Source organism: Lethenteron reissneri, chromosome 15, assembly GCF_015708825.2.
Source record: "Lethenteron reissneri isolate LAM-NWPU_2019-01 chromosome 15, ASM1570882v1, whole genome shotgun sequence".
Taxonomy (NCBI): Eukaryota; Metazoa; Chordata; class Hyperoartia; order Petromyzontiformes; family Petromyzontidae; genus Lethenteron; species Lethenteron reissneri.
In genome coordinates this window covers 9,860,172-9,872,975 of record NC_083793.1, presented here as the reverse complement: position 1 = coordinate 9,872,975, position 12,804 = coordinate 9,860,172, and the positions used below count along the sequence as shown (strand labels likewise).

The window sequence follows — 12,804 nt, the reverse complement described above, 5'->3', positions numbered from 1 at the left end:
TACCCAGCCACATCGCCCCCTACTGTCAGAGTGAACCTATCTGTGAAACATTGGTGACAAGCTTGTGCTGTAAGAATGGTGCAAATACCAGTGTCTACTCGTCTTTTAATGTACACAACGCACAAATGCTCCATTTACAATGCGCGAATCATGCTTTGAATATTCTCTCTTCCACAGATCCCATTGAAAAAGGAAACTACTTCCTGGCTTCTTACTCCGTGTCCGGCGTGAGTCGTGCACAGGAGGGCATTCACACGCGCTGCATGCTCACTCAGAGTTTAGGGGGGGCCATCACTCACTTTACTTTAATCGCTCCTCTTCATCCCCTATGGGACGTACGGCTACAATGAGCTCTCTCCGTCTTTTTCTCTCCTTGGCTGCATGCTGTGTGCCTCTCCCCACGAGAGCTTCACCCGACCGAGTTCTTCGGCGTCGGTTCTTCGCCAGGTGGTTTTTTTTTTTGGCCTCCCCCATTTTTTTTTTTGCCCCGGAGGCGTCCATCTCAGAGCAATTTTAGGGATGCACTTCTGTTCCATTCTTAGGACGTGGCCCCCTATGGCCATCGCAGTCTTCGTTGTAGTTTGTGATGTTATCAGGGCTTCGGGTCCTAAAGTACAATTAATGATTGGAAATTTTGTTTGGCCAAAATATACCGCCGATATTTCTGAGGTATCCATTGTGGAAGGCCTGAACATTTTTCATGTCTGCTTTCACCACCCTCATACGACTATTGCGCACTCACAATACAGCAAGACTCCAGAACTGCTGTATTGTGATTGCGCAATAGCAGTACTCAAGAAATGCGCAATAGCCACCCGGTATTGCGCATTGACGATCAGCATTGCAGTACCGGGGGTAGTGGTCGTGATTGTGGTGTTAATGGTGTGGTGATAACTCAGTGTTAATAGAATGGAGTTGGGGGTGATACGGATGGTGTGGTGGTGACGGCATCTGGTCACCTCGGCCTGAAATTAGTACTTGGTGCAGTACATCAACATCGGTGCTGGGGTGAGATGAAAGCAGCCAGGTGAAATTTTGGCCACACCACGCATTTGAGCCACTCTGCCAGCTAAGCTCAATGAGGTACCCACATTAACAGCACTTACCCCAACAGTCTATGAAATGATATACGGGGTATTTTTTAAGCCACTTTTGTTTGGTAATGTTGGTGGGATGCATGGTGGTGGTTGAGAAATGCCCGTGGTGCCCCATGCGCCCATGTGCCATGGGATATGCCCCTCTGGTTATAAAGTCATCGTTTCACCTCCATGCACAAACACGTGGGCCACACGTACGTATGGAAACACACAAACGCACGTAGAAAAGGTGCGCACATGTTAGGCAGGGTGCCAACGAACACACTTTTAATCCACGCATTTTTTATTTCATAAAAATTACTGTGCACAAAAACACATTCCATTAAAAAGCATCATGTTACAATCTCTTCAGTGAACACATATTTGAACGAATCATGGGTTGTTTTAAGTTTAAATGTCTTAATCCCGATAAAAAAATTTCCACTGCTGGCTGAAAGCCTCATAACACTGTCACCCTTCCTCAGTCTGGCTGTGCCAAAATCCATCACACGCCTGCACGTTCACTCATCTCATTGCTTCACTTCTGCGAAGGTCATTCTTCCAGTGTGGTCTCACCGTCGTCTGCCAATCATGACTTCTAAACGATGATGTTCTACCAAAGCCCCACTGTCTTATGATGCATGGAATTTGTTGTTATCCCCCTGATCCTTAAATACATTCGCAAGAATGAATCTCTCCTGCGTCTTTATGCACTTTTCAGCTTTTCCTGTCAGGAAAATGTAGACAGATTGTATAGCAATATTCAAATCTCGTGAAAATCAAACTAATGCAATGGATGTCACGACTATAGGTAATGAAATGACGAGCATTGCAATGGATAGTGCATTTAAAGATGGAGGCAAAGTAAAACAAAAACGAAGGAAAAAAAATTAACCCGTAAAAACAAAGTTTTTCACTATAAATCCTTTATATACGTGGCATCGGTTTTATTTTATTATTCATTTCTGTTTTTCTTGAGTAAGAGTTTAATTTTTATCACATTGGTATTTTAAATTAGATATGAAATATTATTTTTCCTAAAAAGTGGAAAATTTTGGAAAAAAAATTTCACGAAAATAAATTGTCACGCACAACGAGTCTGTGTGCAAAATGTCAGCTCGATTGGATCACGGGAAGTGGGTTAAAAAACGACCGAAAGATTTGCACGGTCGTAAGGCGCAAGCAAGCAAGCAAGTGAACTTAATATAAAGGATTTAACAAGTAAACCCGTAAAAACAAAGTTTTTCACTCTAAATCCTTTATATGCGTGGCGGCTAGAGTTCTCTCGTCCTCTGGCTTGAGATGGCTGCAATCTATGGGTCAGATGATTGTCTGCCAGTATTAAGCAATTGGTAATTAAATATTTAATTTGTTTTCCCTAAACAGTGTAAAATTTTGGAAATAAAATTTCACGAAAATTAATTGTCACACACAACGAGTCTGTGTGGAAAATATCAGCTCGATTGGATCACGGGAAGTGGGTTAAAAAACGAGCGAAAGATTTGCACGGGCCTAAGCAAGCAAGCGAACTTAATATAAAGGATTTAAAAATATATTCGCCTGTGGAGGACGCGGGGATCGATCCCGCGACCTTTGGCATGGGAAGCGAGGGCGCTACCAACTGGCTACTCCACCACGGCCTGTGGAGGGGTTATGCTCTGGGCTCTTACACTCTGACGTTCAGCCAAAGCCATGAATGCGTTCTATTTGAATATATGTAAAATAAATTTTTTTTGCCTAAAAAGTGTAAAATTTGGGGAATTTTTTTTCACGAACAATAATTGTCTGGCACAACGAGTCTGTGTGGAAAATGTCAGCTCGATTGGATCACGGGAAGTGGGTTAAAAAACGACCGAAAGATTTGCACGGTCCTAAGCAAGCAAGCAAGCACGCAAGCACGCGAACTTAATATAAAGGATTTAAAAAGAAGCTATCTGTAACCAAACTGAACTTCGCAGGGGGAGCTGCACAACACCGTGCAGGTGAACGGCAGCCCTGACGCAAAGGCGCTGAGCCTCGGAGCGATCCGCGTGCTGGGCGTCTCGTCCAAGCCCACATCCGTCACCGTCAACGGCCAGTCCTGGACCAGCTACACGCACTCATCCACGGGGGTACGTACGGGGTATGGGGTGAGCACGAGCGACGTGCGAACGTGTAAGGAACGCCGTGCACTGCTTGATGGGATGGGAAGACAGGAGTGCGATATTCCTTTTCCTCTGACACATCCATGCTGCGCCGAGCCAGGCTGTCACAGGTCAGGAGGCGCCATACTTTTCCCACTGTAGAAGCAGAGCCGTGCCATGGGCGTCGCGTGCAATGTGCGACATTGAGATGCATGTAGAGGACATGGTCGTGCTCAAACTGAAATACACAAAGATCCCCCGTATAGCCTTAACAGACTGTAGGGCAAGTGATGTCAGCGAGCACCTATGAAGGCTGGCACAGCACACGAGGGGGTGGGTGGCCAGCGCCACGCCTGGCCACCTTTGTCTACCTAGTGGTGGTGTTTATACACCACACCAGGTACTCATTTGAGGCCGAGTCAACCTAGGAGAGGCCCAGGACTGGTTCAGATAATCGTCACTAGTGTTGACCGTGAGTGGGCATCGAACTCGGGTCACCAGGTTTGTAGTGCAGCGCACTAACCTCGACACTACCGCTCCCCATTAAACTGATATCCACTCGCACACACCTGCAATTCACTGTATGTCATATTGTTCATCTTTCTCGGGTGTGATGATGTCATACGCATGGAATGTCATTAGCCCCACCCCTGACCCTGCTTGGCCCCAAGCCAGATTCAGATGTCATGTAAGGCCAGCATATCAGTTTGGCCATAGCTCAGCAAATGGTCAGTGGAAAACCACCCATGGTGACAGCCACACGCCAGTTCAAAAGTCTAATTAAAGTGGCACCTTCGATCATTTGATCATATGATTGTGGAATTATGGCAATTGCAGATTGGCCCTGTTATGTATGTTACACTTTTTTGACACGTACGTAGCCAACCATGCTTATCGGAGGTGCGGAGGAAGGACAAACTAAACACAAAATGCAGTTCTAAAGAAATGAGTTTTCAACTTTAATTTAAATGTGCATAGCTCCAGTGGCTTCCTAATATCAGAAGAGCGTTCCAGACGACCGCAGAAGCGCATCTGAAGGCGCGCAATGCAGTGAACGTCTTTGTTCAATGGTTAGCCAAAGGCCGCTGCGAGGATGACCAGAGTTTGCGTGATGGTTTATGCTCCTTGACGAGATCATCAAGATATTGTAGTTCATTTGTCGCACTGTTACAAAGAATGGCAATGTGCCCACGACCCCCACCCCTAATGACAGTCTAGCATCTGGGTACCTCCAGCTCATGGGTCCTAGGTGCAATTGCACCACCTGCACACTCAATAGCGAAGTGGGGGGTCGTGCCCTTGTGTACACTTGTGAGCGCGATGTTGACTACCGAAGCCTGAAGCCTCGAGGCTTCCAACAGCTGACAGTAAACCTCCTGAACAGCTCCAAAGCACAGATTTGTTCTTTTCGAAAACAGCCGCCAATTCTACATTAACGGTGATGTTAACACTGCGCTTGTGCAATGATAGGTGCATATGAAGCCACGTGAAGTGTCGCCAGCAGGTTGAGATGGACCCAGGTGTTATGGGTTGACTGAGATGACTGGTGGATAGATACATCACCTGTGCTCCCCTCTGTGCCATCTTTGTACACTCACAGCCACATTCATTTCAAATGTTGGCATGATTATCATTTTCAAGTCTGAATTGCATTAAGGATTGCTGATAATATTGACATTTAGGTAAGCATTAATACTTTAAATACTGTTATGATAACGATTACTATTAATATTGAAGCTTGGATAATCCATTACACTACTCCAGCTAATTATCTGGTGTTACATATTCGTAACATATTAAAACCTTGTAACTCTATACTATAAAAAACACGGTTTAAAAGCATCACACGTTTATGTAAACACCAACCCAAATTGAAGAGCGGCAAAAATATTGGGTTAAAAACGGCCGTCCTATAATTAACGACGGCTAAAAATGTACGCACCGTGCACACGCAAACAACCGCACTGGCATTAACTCTCCCTTCCCTTGTGTTTTCCCCTCCCTCCCCTCACAGGAGCTGGTGATTACAGGTGTTTCCCAGTCCATCAGCAGCCCTCTCAGTATCCGTTGGGCTTAGAGAGCCACGGAGAGCGACGCCCTGCTGTGGAGGTGTCAAGCCATCGCCAAACCTCTCTAAAAATCAGCCCCTCGCATACAGTATGTATGTATGCGAGGCACGGAATTGTGCATCGATTCATTGATTCATAAGCTCACGATAATAAACTTAAAAAATAAACAATTTTGTTTTGCCAGGTAAGGTCCACCGAGCTATATTGCTCTATTTCAGAAGCAACCTGGCCACAAATGATAGTCCAATGAAGTGGCTTATTATTTGGAAATGTATAGCAGCCAAATACTAAATGCATGTTTCTAAATATGGAGGGAAAAACTGAAGGCGAAAAATCCACCCGACCACGGGGAGAACATGCTAACTCCAAATATACAGGCATCAGGGTCGGGAGACATCACAGCGATACACTCCACTGCTCCTGGCACGATTATCTGGCTGGACCACCTGAATGTGAAATTGTAGTTGTTGCTCTGAATCTACATCGGCCATATGAAAGAAAAAGAAAAGTTGGGATCGAACCTATGATCTCCTGTATACCATGAGAGGTAGTTAACATCTCACCACCGCAGCACCCACCACAACGTGTGATATATGTGTTGAGTCGTGAGAGTATGAATCAATTACCTAAACAATTACACATATGGTTTGTTGGCCTGCGGATAATGGAACAAATGAGAAATCATCGGAAAATTAAGACTGATAATTTACCAAATCAAATACGAGCATACAGAGTAGTTCTAAGAAAACAAAACAGTAATAAAATACAACGTGGACTGACCATACAAAACAGGACAATCGAGACAGACTATACAATTTGAAATGTATAATAATATATATTCGTGACAAGATTGACAGATCACATTGTTGGAAAGGTAAATTGTTACGTCTAATCTATGCCCAGAAAAACAATGCACCTACATGGCAGACATCAACTCCATGGTAACGATTTATTGTTTGTGCTGCACGCTGTTTGCATGCTGTAAAGGTCTTTAAAACAGAGAAAAATCATTACTGTGTGAACCACCTTGAGCAAGCGGAAATGTTGAGAACCTGGTAACAATTGTATTTTAATTTACCTTGTACTGAAGCTCGACCTCAAAATTGCTGTATGGAATCAAAATAAATTATTCTAAACTTCAGGGCAAACTTCTTAGTGATTTAAAATGTAGATAGGCACTTCAAATATCAGCACACAAACCGACATGGATGTAAGCGTCTTTCATGACAGACATTTGAAAGCACTTTCGCAATCTTCATTCGTTTCTCAGTCCGCTTGTGGTGGCGAGGGTCGCGGCATCAGCATCTTGAGTAGGGCAGTCCAGACCTCTTTCCCTGGCGACAGACTCTTCCAGCTCTTCCTGGGGAATTCCCAGGCGTTCCCAGGCCAGCTGAGCGACATAGTCCCGCCAGCGTGTCGGAATCTTCGCATGTATCACTTTATTTTATTTATGGAAGCGTCGCCAAGTCACGAAAAAAATTTCACGAAGAGATGTTTGGCCAATTCCTTCATGTTCACTTTTGAAATGGGGTTTACACTTAAGTCCTTTTCTACCTATGCCACATATACCGGTAACTCAAATGTTAACTTGAATAACCTATTACCCACAAGGAAAAACTAAAATTCCCTTGAACTCATCACTGCCCATACCACGCACACTTAACACATTCCTGCGGAGGGAGCTGGTAAGAACATTGGGTTGCTCGGTCAATGGCCAGGGTCAACGGCGGCGTGGTGTATTCCACAAATATGCCCGACTGAGGGCGGGCACAAGCCGGCGTGAGTAGGTTAAACGTTGAGTTTTATAAGGGCACCACAGGGTGACCAGCCCCTCCCCACCCAGCCCCACCCCTCACACCCCCCACCTAGCCCCACCCCTCCCACCCAGCCCCTCCCTGCACGACGGACGCAATAATCCCATGTGGGCTGGTGTAACCAGGAGGTTCCTACCAGTATAAAAACTGGTTTGTAAGCAACTAAAATAAATCACAAATTTCCCCACTCCTGAGCCACTACAGAAAATGGACGAGCAGCCAGGCCTAGTTTGCGAAATCAACTTCCATAAACAAGGGGACTTGATTGCATCACTTGTGCCGTTCTTATATGGGGGTGCACCACTTTTATTTTCGCCATCTTCCCAATAACCGAACCGAATAGTTCATTTGCCGAGACCACATATTTTGCTCAAGGCTACTTGCAGCGAATTATAAAGCATCTATTTCTGTAAACTAGTCGACACATTGAAAAGGAGCCACAAAAACCAAAAAAAAAACACTCATAAAAACTAACAAAAATGAAACCCCAAAATCCCCCCAAAAACTTAACCCAAAAAAAACTAAAAACAGTTGCAAATTTCAAACGTGCTACACAAATTGTCCCATCAACATTTCTTTAAGGACATTTTGGTCACCATCAAAATAGTTTGAATGTCGCTATAAGAGGGGGGGGGGGTGGGTTATATCGTGTAAATATATAAATCTCGTTAAAACCCACCACCACCCGACAGAGTACAGTTCAAATGCTTCTGGTTTTTGTAAAGGCTCAAAGGATGTACTTTAAAAAAATAAGCCTGCACTATCATCGTATTATGGGTTTTTTCTTGTCATTTACAGACTTGACAAATTGTCTTCAACCTGTAGATTGACATAAAACTATTCAATTTAAAGCTTTCGTGACTGCAGGGATTCATATTCTTGGTTCTTTCGGTAAAGTCACGTAGAAGGGAAATAATAAAATATTATTTCCCTTATACGTGACTTTATATATATACAACTTTCAATGAGTAAAAATTGCTATAAACTCTTAAAACCAATCCATAAAGTTTCTATGAAGTCTTATACATCTATTAAGAACTCCTCTACTTACGGGTCTGCCATGTGCATATAAAAGACCACCACAGACCAGAAAATACAGGGAAGCAAAATTATTTTCATATTTTATTAAATATCAACCTTAAAAGTAAGGGAACATATTGCATACTAGTGTACAAAACAGATATTAAAACTTAAATATCTCATTAGTCACCACAACGTTGGCCAAAATAGCATAGCAAATGTCTCAAATGTTTAACTGGCAATTTGTAGATTACGGCACAAACTTTAACAAGCTCCACGTGTCAAGAAGAGTGCGTGGTCACACCAGACACGTATTTTACACCAACACCTTTGCCATATTATAGGGACAAAAACATCCGAATACATTTTTCTTAAAATTACGGTACAACTCTACATGGTCCTTTGGGGTCAATAAATTAAGGTCATGTCGAGCCCTTCCCCTCTAGACCAGCAGCGTTCACCAGTGTCTTAACACAACTGGGCACTAAGCACCCATTTTGCGTGAAGACGCAAGATAAGAATACACATTTCAAGACGAAGAAATGCATCTATATTAGAAATAGTTTAGTCATACCGTGTCAGCAGTGCTACATAAGCACAAATAACAAAAAACACATTGGTAAACACTACCTTATGGGAAAATAAGCGATGTTTCAGGGAATGGCCCTTCTTTATACCACAAATGTTTGTGCCATGAGAGGCCACTACCCAAATATAATGTGGCAAATGTGCTATTAAGGGGTCATTGCCCAAAACGTCACTGACCTTTTACTTTTGAGGCATTATTAGACAAATGTGATCAGTTTTCTTGGATGACACAATTTTTTTCCGTACGGTTTCAAAGTTTCTCACTATCAATGACAATTGCATGTGAAAAAGTGTCATTGTCTATTTGTCATAGGCAATTTGAGTGCCTTCTGGAAGAACCCTAAAACCAAATTAAAACTCAAAATATATGTGCAACAAAAGACCTTATATTACTGCACAGCTTGCCAGGCATGATGCAGTTAAATATATAACTTTTCACAAATGTAATTAAGACAAGAACAAGATAAACCCCCTCTTGACCAAAAGGTCATCAAAAAAACGTTCCTGGTACACACTGGACATGGGATCAATTAGAAGTACAGGCAGACCTCGCTTAGTACTCAAGATATGTTCCTGGAGAAATGAGCACTAATCAAATTGGCACGAAACGGGATCATTATACCATTGTATTCATTGGGTTTTTCGGTAAAGCCACGTAGATAGAATAAAAATTGTCCCTCAGCAGCTCTCCCACTATATTTTTTCACCTGGTGACGATTGCTTGTGTTGCGATTGAACCGTCATGATATATTTTTTTTATTTTTCTATCCACGTGGCTTTACCGAAAGACCCAAAGAATATGAATACCTGCAGTCACGAAAGCTTTAAGTCAAGATTTATACCATTGTATATTTGGTGATTAATTCTCGAAAGCCTTCTTTCCTACAAGCAATATGAGAGGGCTCCATTTCGGTATCAGTAATTGCACTAATAATACATATTGTAAAGATTTCATGGCATAAAAATTACAACTCATAATATCGTGACATGAATTGTGATTTCCTCGGCCAGAGCTGCGTGTTCTCACTCGTAACGATTTACGTTTTGATTTTCTTAATTTTTTTGTAAAAATGTTTTCCACAACAAACTGCGCTGCAACGAATCAGCGTTCTACTGGGTCGTGCTAAGCGGGTTCAGACTGTACAATTATACCAGCAGTATACGATGAAATTACGATTACACTGTGCTTGCAATACAAATTCTGACTCCAGGTCTGATACACACACAACCCTGAAGGTGCTCATTACACTTACTTTTTTCAGTACAAAAACATAAATGCTTTACAAAGTAACAAAAAATATAGCATACAAATCGATAAATACAAATCCGGATCACAGTATATTTTTCTATTTACACACGTCGACGAATCTTCACAACAAAACGCAGCTTCGCTGAAATGTTCCAGATAATCACTGGGAATTGTCAAGGCAGACATGACCACAGAAATAGTCACCCAGCCAAGTTGGGCACCACCCATCATCATCCCGAAAGAAACGTCTCTTCACCAGCTCAGGCCTGGCCCAATCCCATTTTTCGTCGACGGTCCTTCAGGACTCATGTGCTGTAAAGAAACCAGAACAAGCCCAACAAAACAGGAGGGGTTCCCTCGTTTCTGTTGTGGTTCGGCCCGTTAGGCTTTGGCGTACCCGCGGTACGGTCAGCGTCTCACGCCGCACAGCCGGCCACTCTCGTCCACAGAAATGGTCAGTGGTTGTAGCCTGATGACAGGAGACAGGTTGACCCGGAGCTGGTGCTGCGCCTGCATGCGCGCAATCGCGACCCCCTCGTCCGACGACGAGTCTCCGACCGTCACGGACACCGAACGCCAAGGCTCGCCGTTTCGGTCTCTCCGGTTCGCCAGTTCCCTTCGACCCTTTTCGGCACTCGCGTCGCCGGACGTCGACGAACTGGGTCGACGAGGCGGCCTCCGCTTGCGCACTCGGCCAGCCCGGCCGCCGCTGCCGAGCAACGAGACGCGGCCTCCACGTTCAACGAGGGCTTTCAAACTTTGCCGCCTCTTCCCGGCATGCACCACGCGGCGCCGCCGCCGCCGCAGGGGGGCGCTGCTGCCACCGCCGAAATGGTGGCCGGGGTCCAGGGAGCCCGCGGACGTCACGGAGGAATTCGACGACGACGATGACGACGACGATAGTGACGACACGGAGGCAGGAGACGACGCGACGGAAGGCGGTGGAGTGCGGTGGGTGTTCGTGACGGAGGAGTACCCGTACACGTCCTTGCTGCGTAGCACCGTCGGGTGAAGGCCCTCGTCCCGCAGGCCTCTCAACAGCCTCATGAGTTCCCGTTCGGACGAGCAGGACGCGGACGAAGAGGCCGAAGAGGCAGGGGACGCCGAGGGGCGATCTCTGGGTCCGGGACTCGCCTGGACAGACGGTGCCAGGACCCTGAAGAGGTCGGCGATGACTCGGCCGGTCGCGGACTTAAGCCCGGCACGAGAACGGGCCAAGACCCCACGGCCACGGACGAGGCCGTGGCGTTCATCAACATCATCATCGTCGTTGTCGTAGTAGTCCTCATCGTCCACATCATCATCATCACCCCCTTCTCCATCCATCATCATCATCATGGCGCCCAGGTTCCAATCTTCGTTGGCCATGATCGTTAAGATTTTCGCATCGTTTTCAAACAAGCTTTTAAAATGTTCCTTAATTAACAATTCTTACTCTCGCGTTACTGTTGTATATTGCTCAAGAGTATTGCTGCTGTTGCATCAGCAACACGAGTACTGTACTGTATAGTTTACAAAAATAGTTCTTAGTCGTAGTCGTTCTTCATCGCCAGTCCGTAAGACGCAGTCAATAAAACATTTAAATACGAACTTAATGGTGACAACAGATCCCACCACACTAACCAAACGCCCCCTCAGCTCGCATTTAACACACAAACTCGTGATCAAAAAAATAAATATATACTCCCGTAATAGCAATCGGTGATAAAAATCGCTAAAATAAAATAGTGCAAGTACCGCCACACTGGAGTGGGTGGTGGGGTTATTATAGCGGAACTATTTTCGCTCTCCGTCCGCTCGACTCCGCCTGCCGTAACCCCGCTTCTCACCCCCGCCCGCCAGTGAAGATGGCGCTGTGAGGAGTGACCGCGGTGGATATGGAGGCGGGAGGTGAGTGGATCCGCCCCCTTCCCCCCCATGGGGGAGATGGAATGGTACCGCCCATTCCACCCCCACGGGGCGACGGAATAGGACCGCCCACTCCACCCACCTTCATGGAGAGATAGAACGGGACCGCCCATTTCACCCACCCCTGGGGGGTGACTGGAATAGGACCGCCCACTTTACCCACCCTCACGAGTTGGAACAGCACCGCCCACTCTACCCACCCCCACTGAGAGATGGAACCGCCCATACCCCCCATGGGGAGATGGAACGGGACCGCCCATTTCACCCACCCCTCGGGGGTGACGGAATAGGACCGCCCACTCCACCCACTCCACTCACAAGTTGGAACGGCACCGCCCACTCTACCCACCCCCACTGAGAGATGGAACCGCCCATACCCCCATGAGGGAGATGGAACGGGACCGCCCATTTCACCCACCCTTGGGGGGTGACGGAATAGGACCGCCCACTTTACCCACTCCACTCACGAGTTGGAACAGCACCGCCCACTCTACCCACCCCCACTGAGAGATGGAACCGCCCATACCCCCCATGGGGAGATGGAATGGGGCCGCCCATTCCACCCACCCCCACGAGTTGGAACGGCACCGCCCATCACTGTATCTGTTGTGCAAATGTTGTGGCTTATGAGTAGTCTATCTCACCAGTCTGGAATGATGACTCAGAGTCAACCGTGTGATGATGACTCAGAGTCAACTGTGTGATGACTCAATTTATGAGTGAATTAACTCACCACTGAGTTACCCCATTTACTCACCACCCACTCACATTGTTTATATACTCGTGCGTTCATACCAATGCTTCCGTTCCGCCTACTTAAGCGGCGAATGCAGTCTACCGAATTTTCTGGTCTCAGTTACGCCTCTCGGGCGAGCCGCCCAATCTCTATTGTGATACGCGTTTAGGTAGATGGGTGAGTCACCACTGCCATGACTTCACATCCGAGTAAATTACTCA

At 45.8% G+C, this 12,804-nt stretch overlaps 2 protein-coding genes across 2 annotated transcripts in view; one reads left to right on the top strand and one right to left on the bottom strand.

Moving 5' to 3' along the window:
• LOC133342682 (lysosomal alpha-glucosidase-like) overlaps positions 1-6,409 on the top strand; it is a 56,786-nt gene extending 50,377 nt beyond the window's left edge. Inside the window, exons 23-25 of the mRNA XM_061552004.1 lie at positions 178-227; positions 3,035-3,187; positions 5,214-6,409. Coding sequence (XP_061407988.1) covers positions 178-227; positions 3,035-3,187; positions 5,214-5,276 — 266 coding nt within the window. The 3' untranslated portion in view covers positions 5,277-6,409. The remainder of the gene's footprint in view (positions 1-177; positions 228-3,034; positions 3,188-5,213) is intronic.
• A 1,782-nt stretch (positions 6,410-8,191) lies between these two features.
• CCDC71 (coiled-coil domain containing 71) lies at positions 8,192-11,940 on the bottom strand. The gene has a single exon (XM_061552005.1). It carries the CDS (start codon positions 11,305-11,307, stop codon positions 10,348-10,350), a length of 960 nt encoding a protein of 319 aa, XP_061407989.1. The 5' UTR covers positions 11,308-11,940; the 3' UTR covers positions 8,192-10,347.
• Positions 11,941-12,804: the final 864 nt, after the last annotated feature.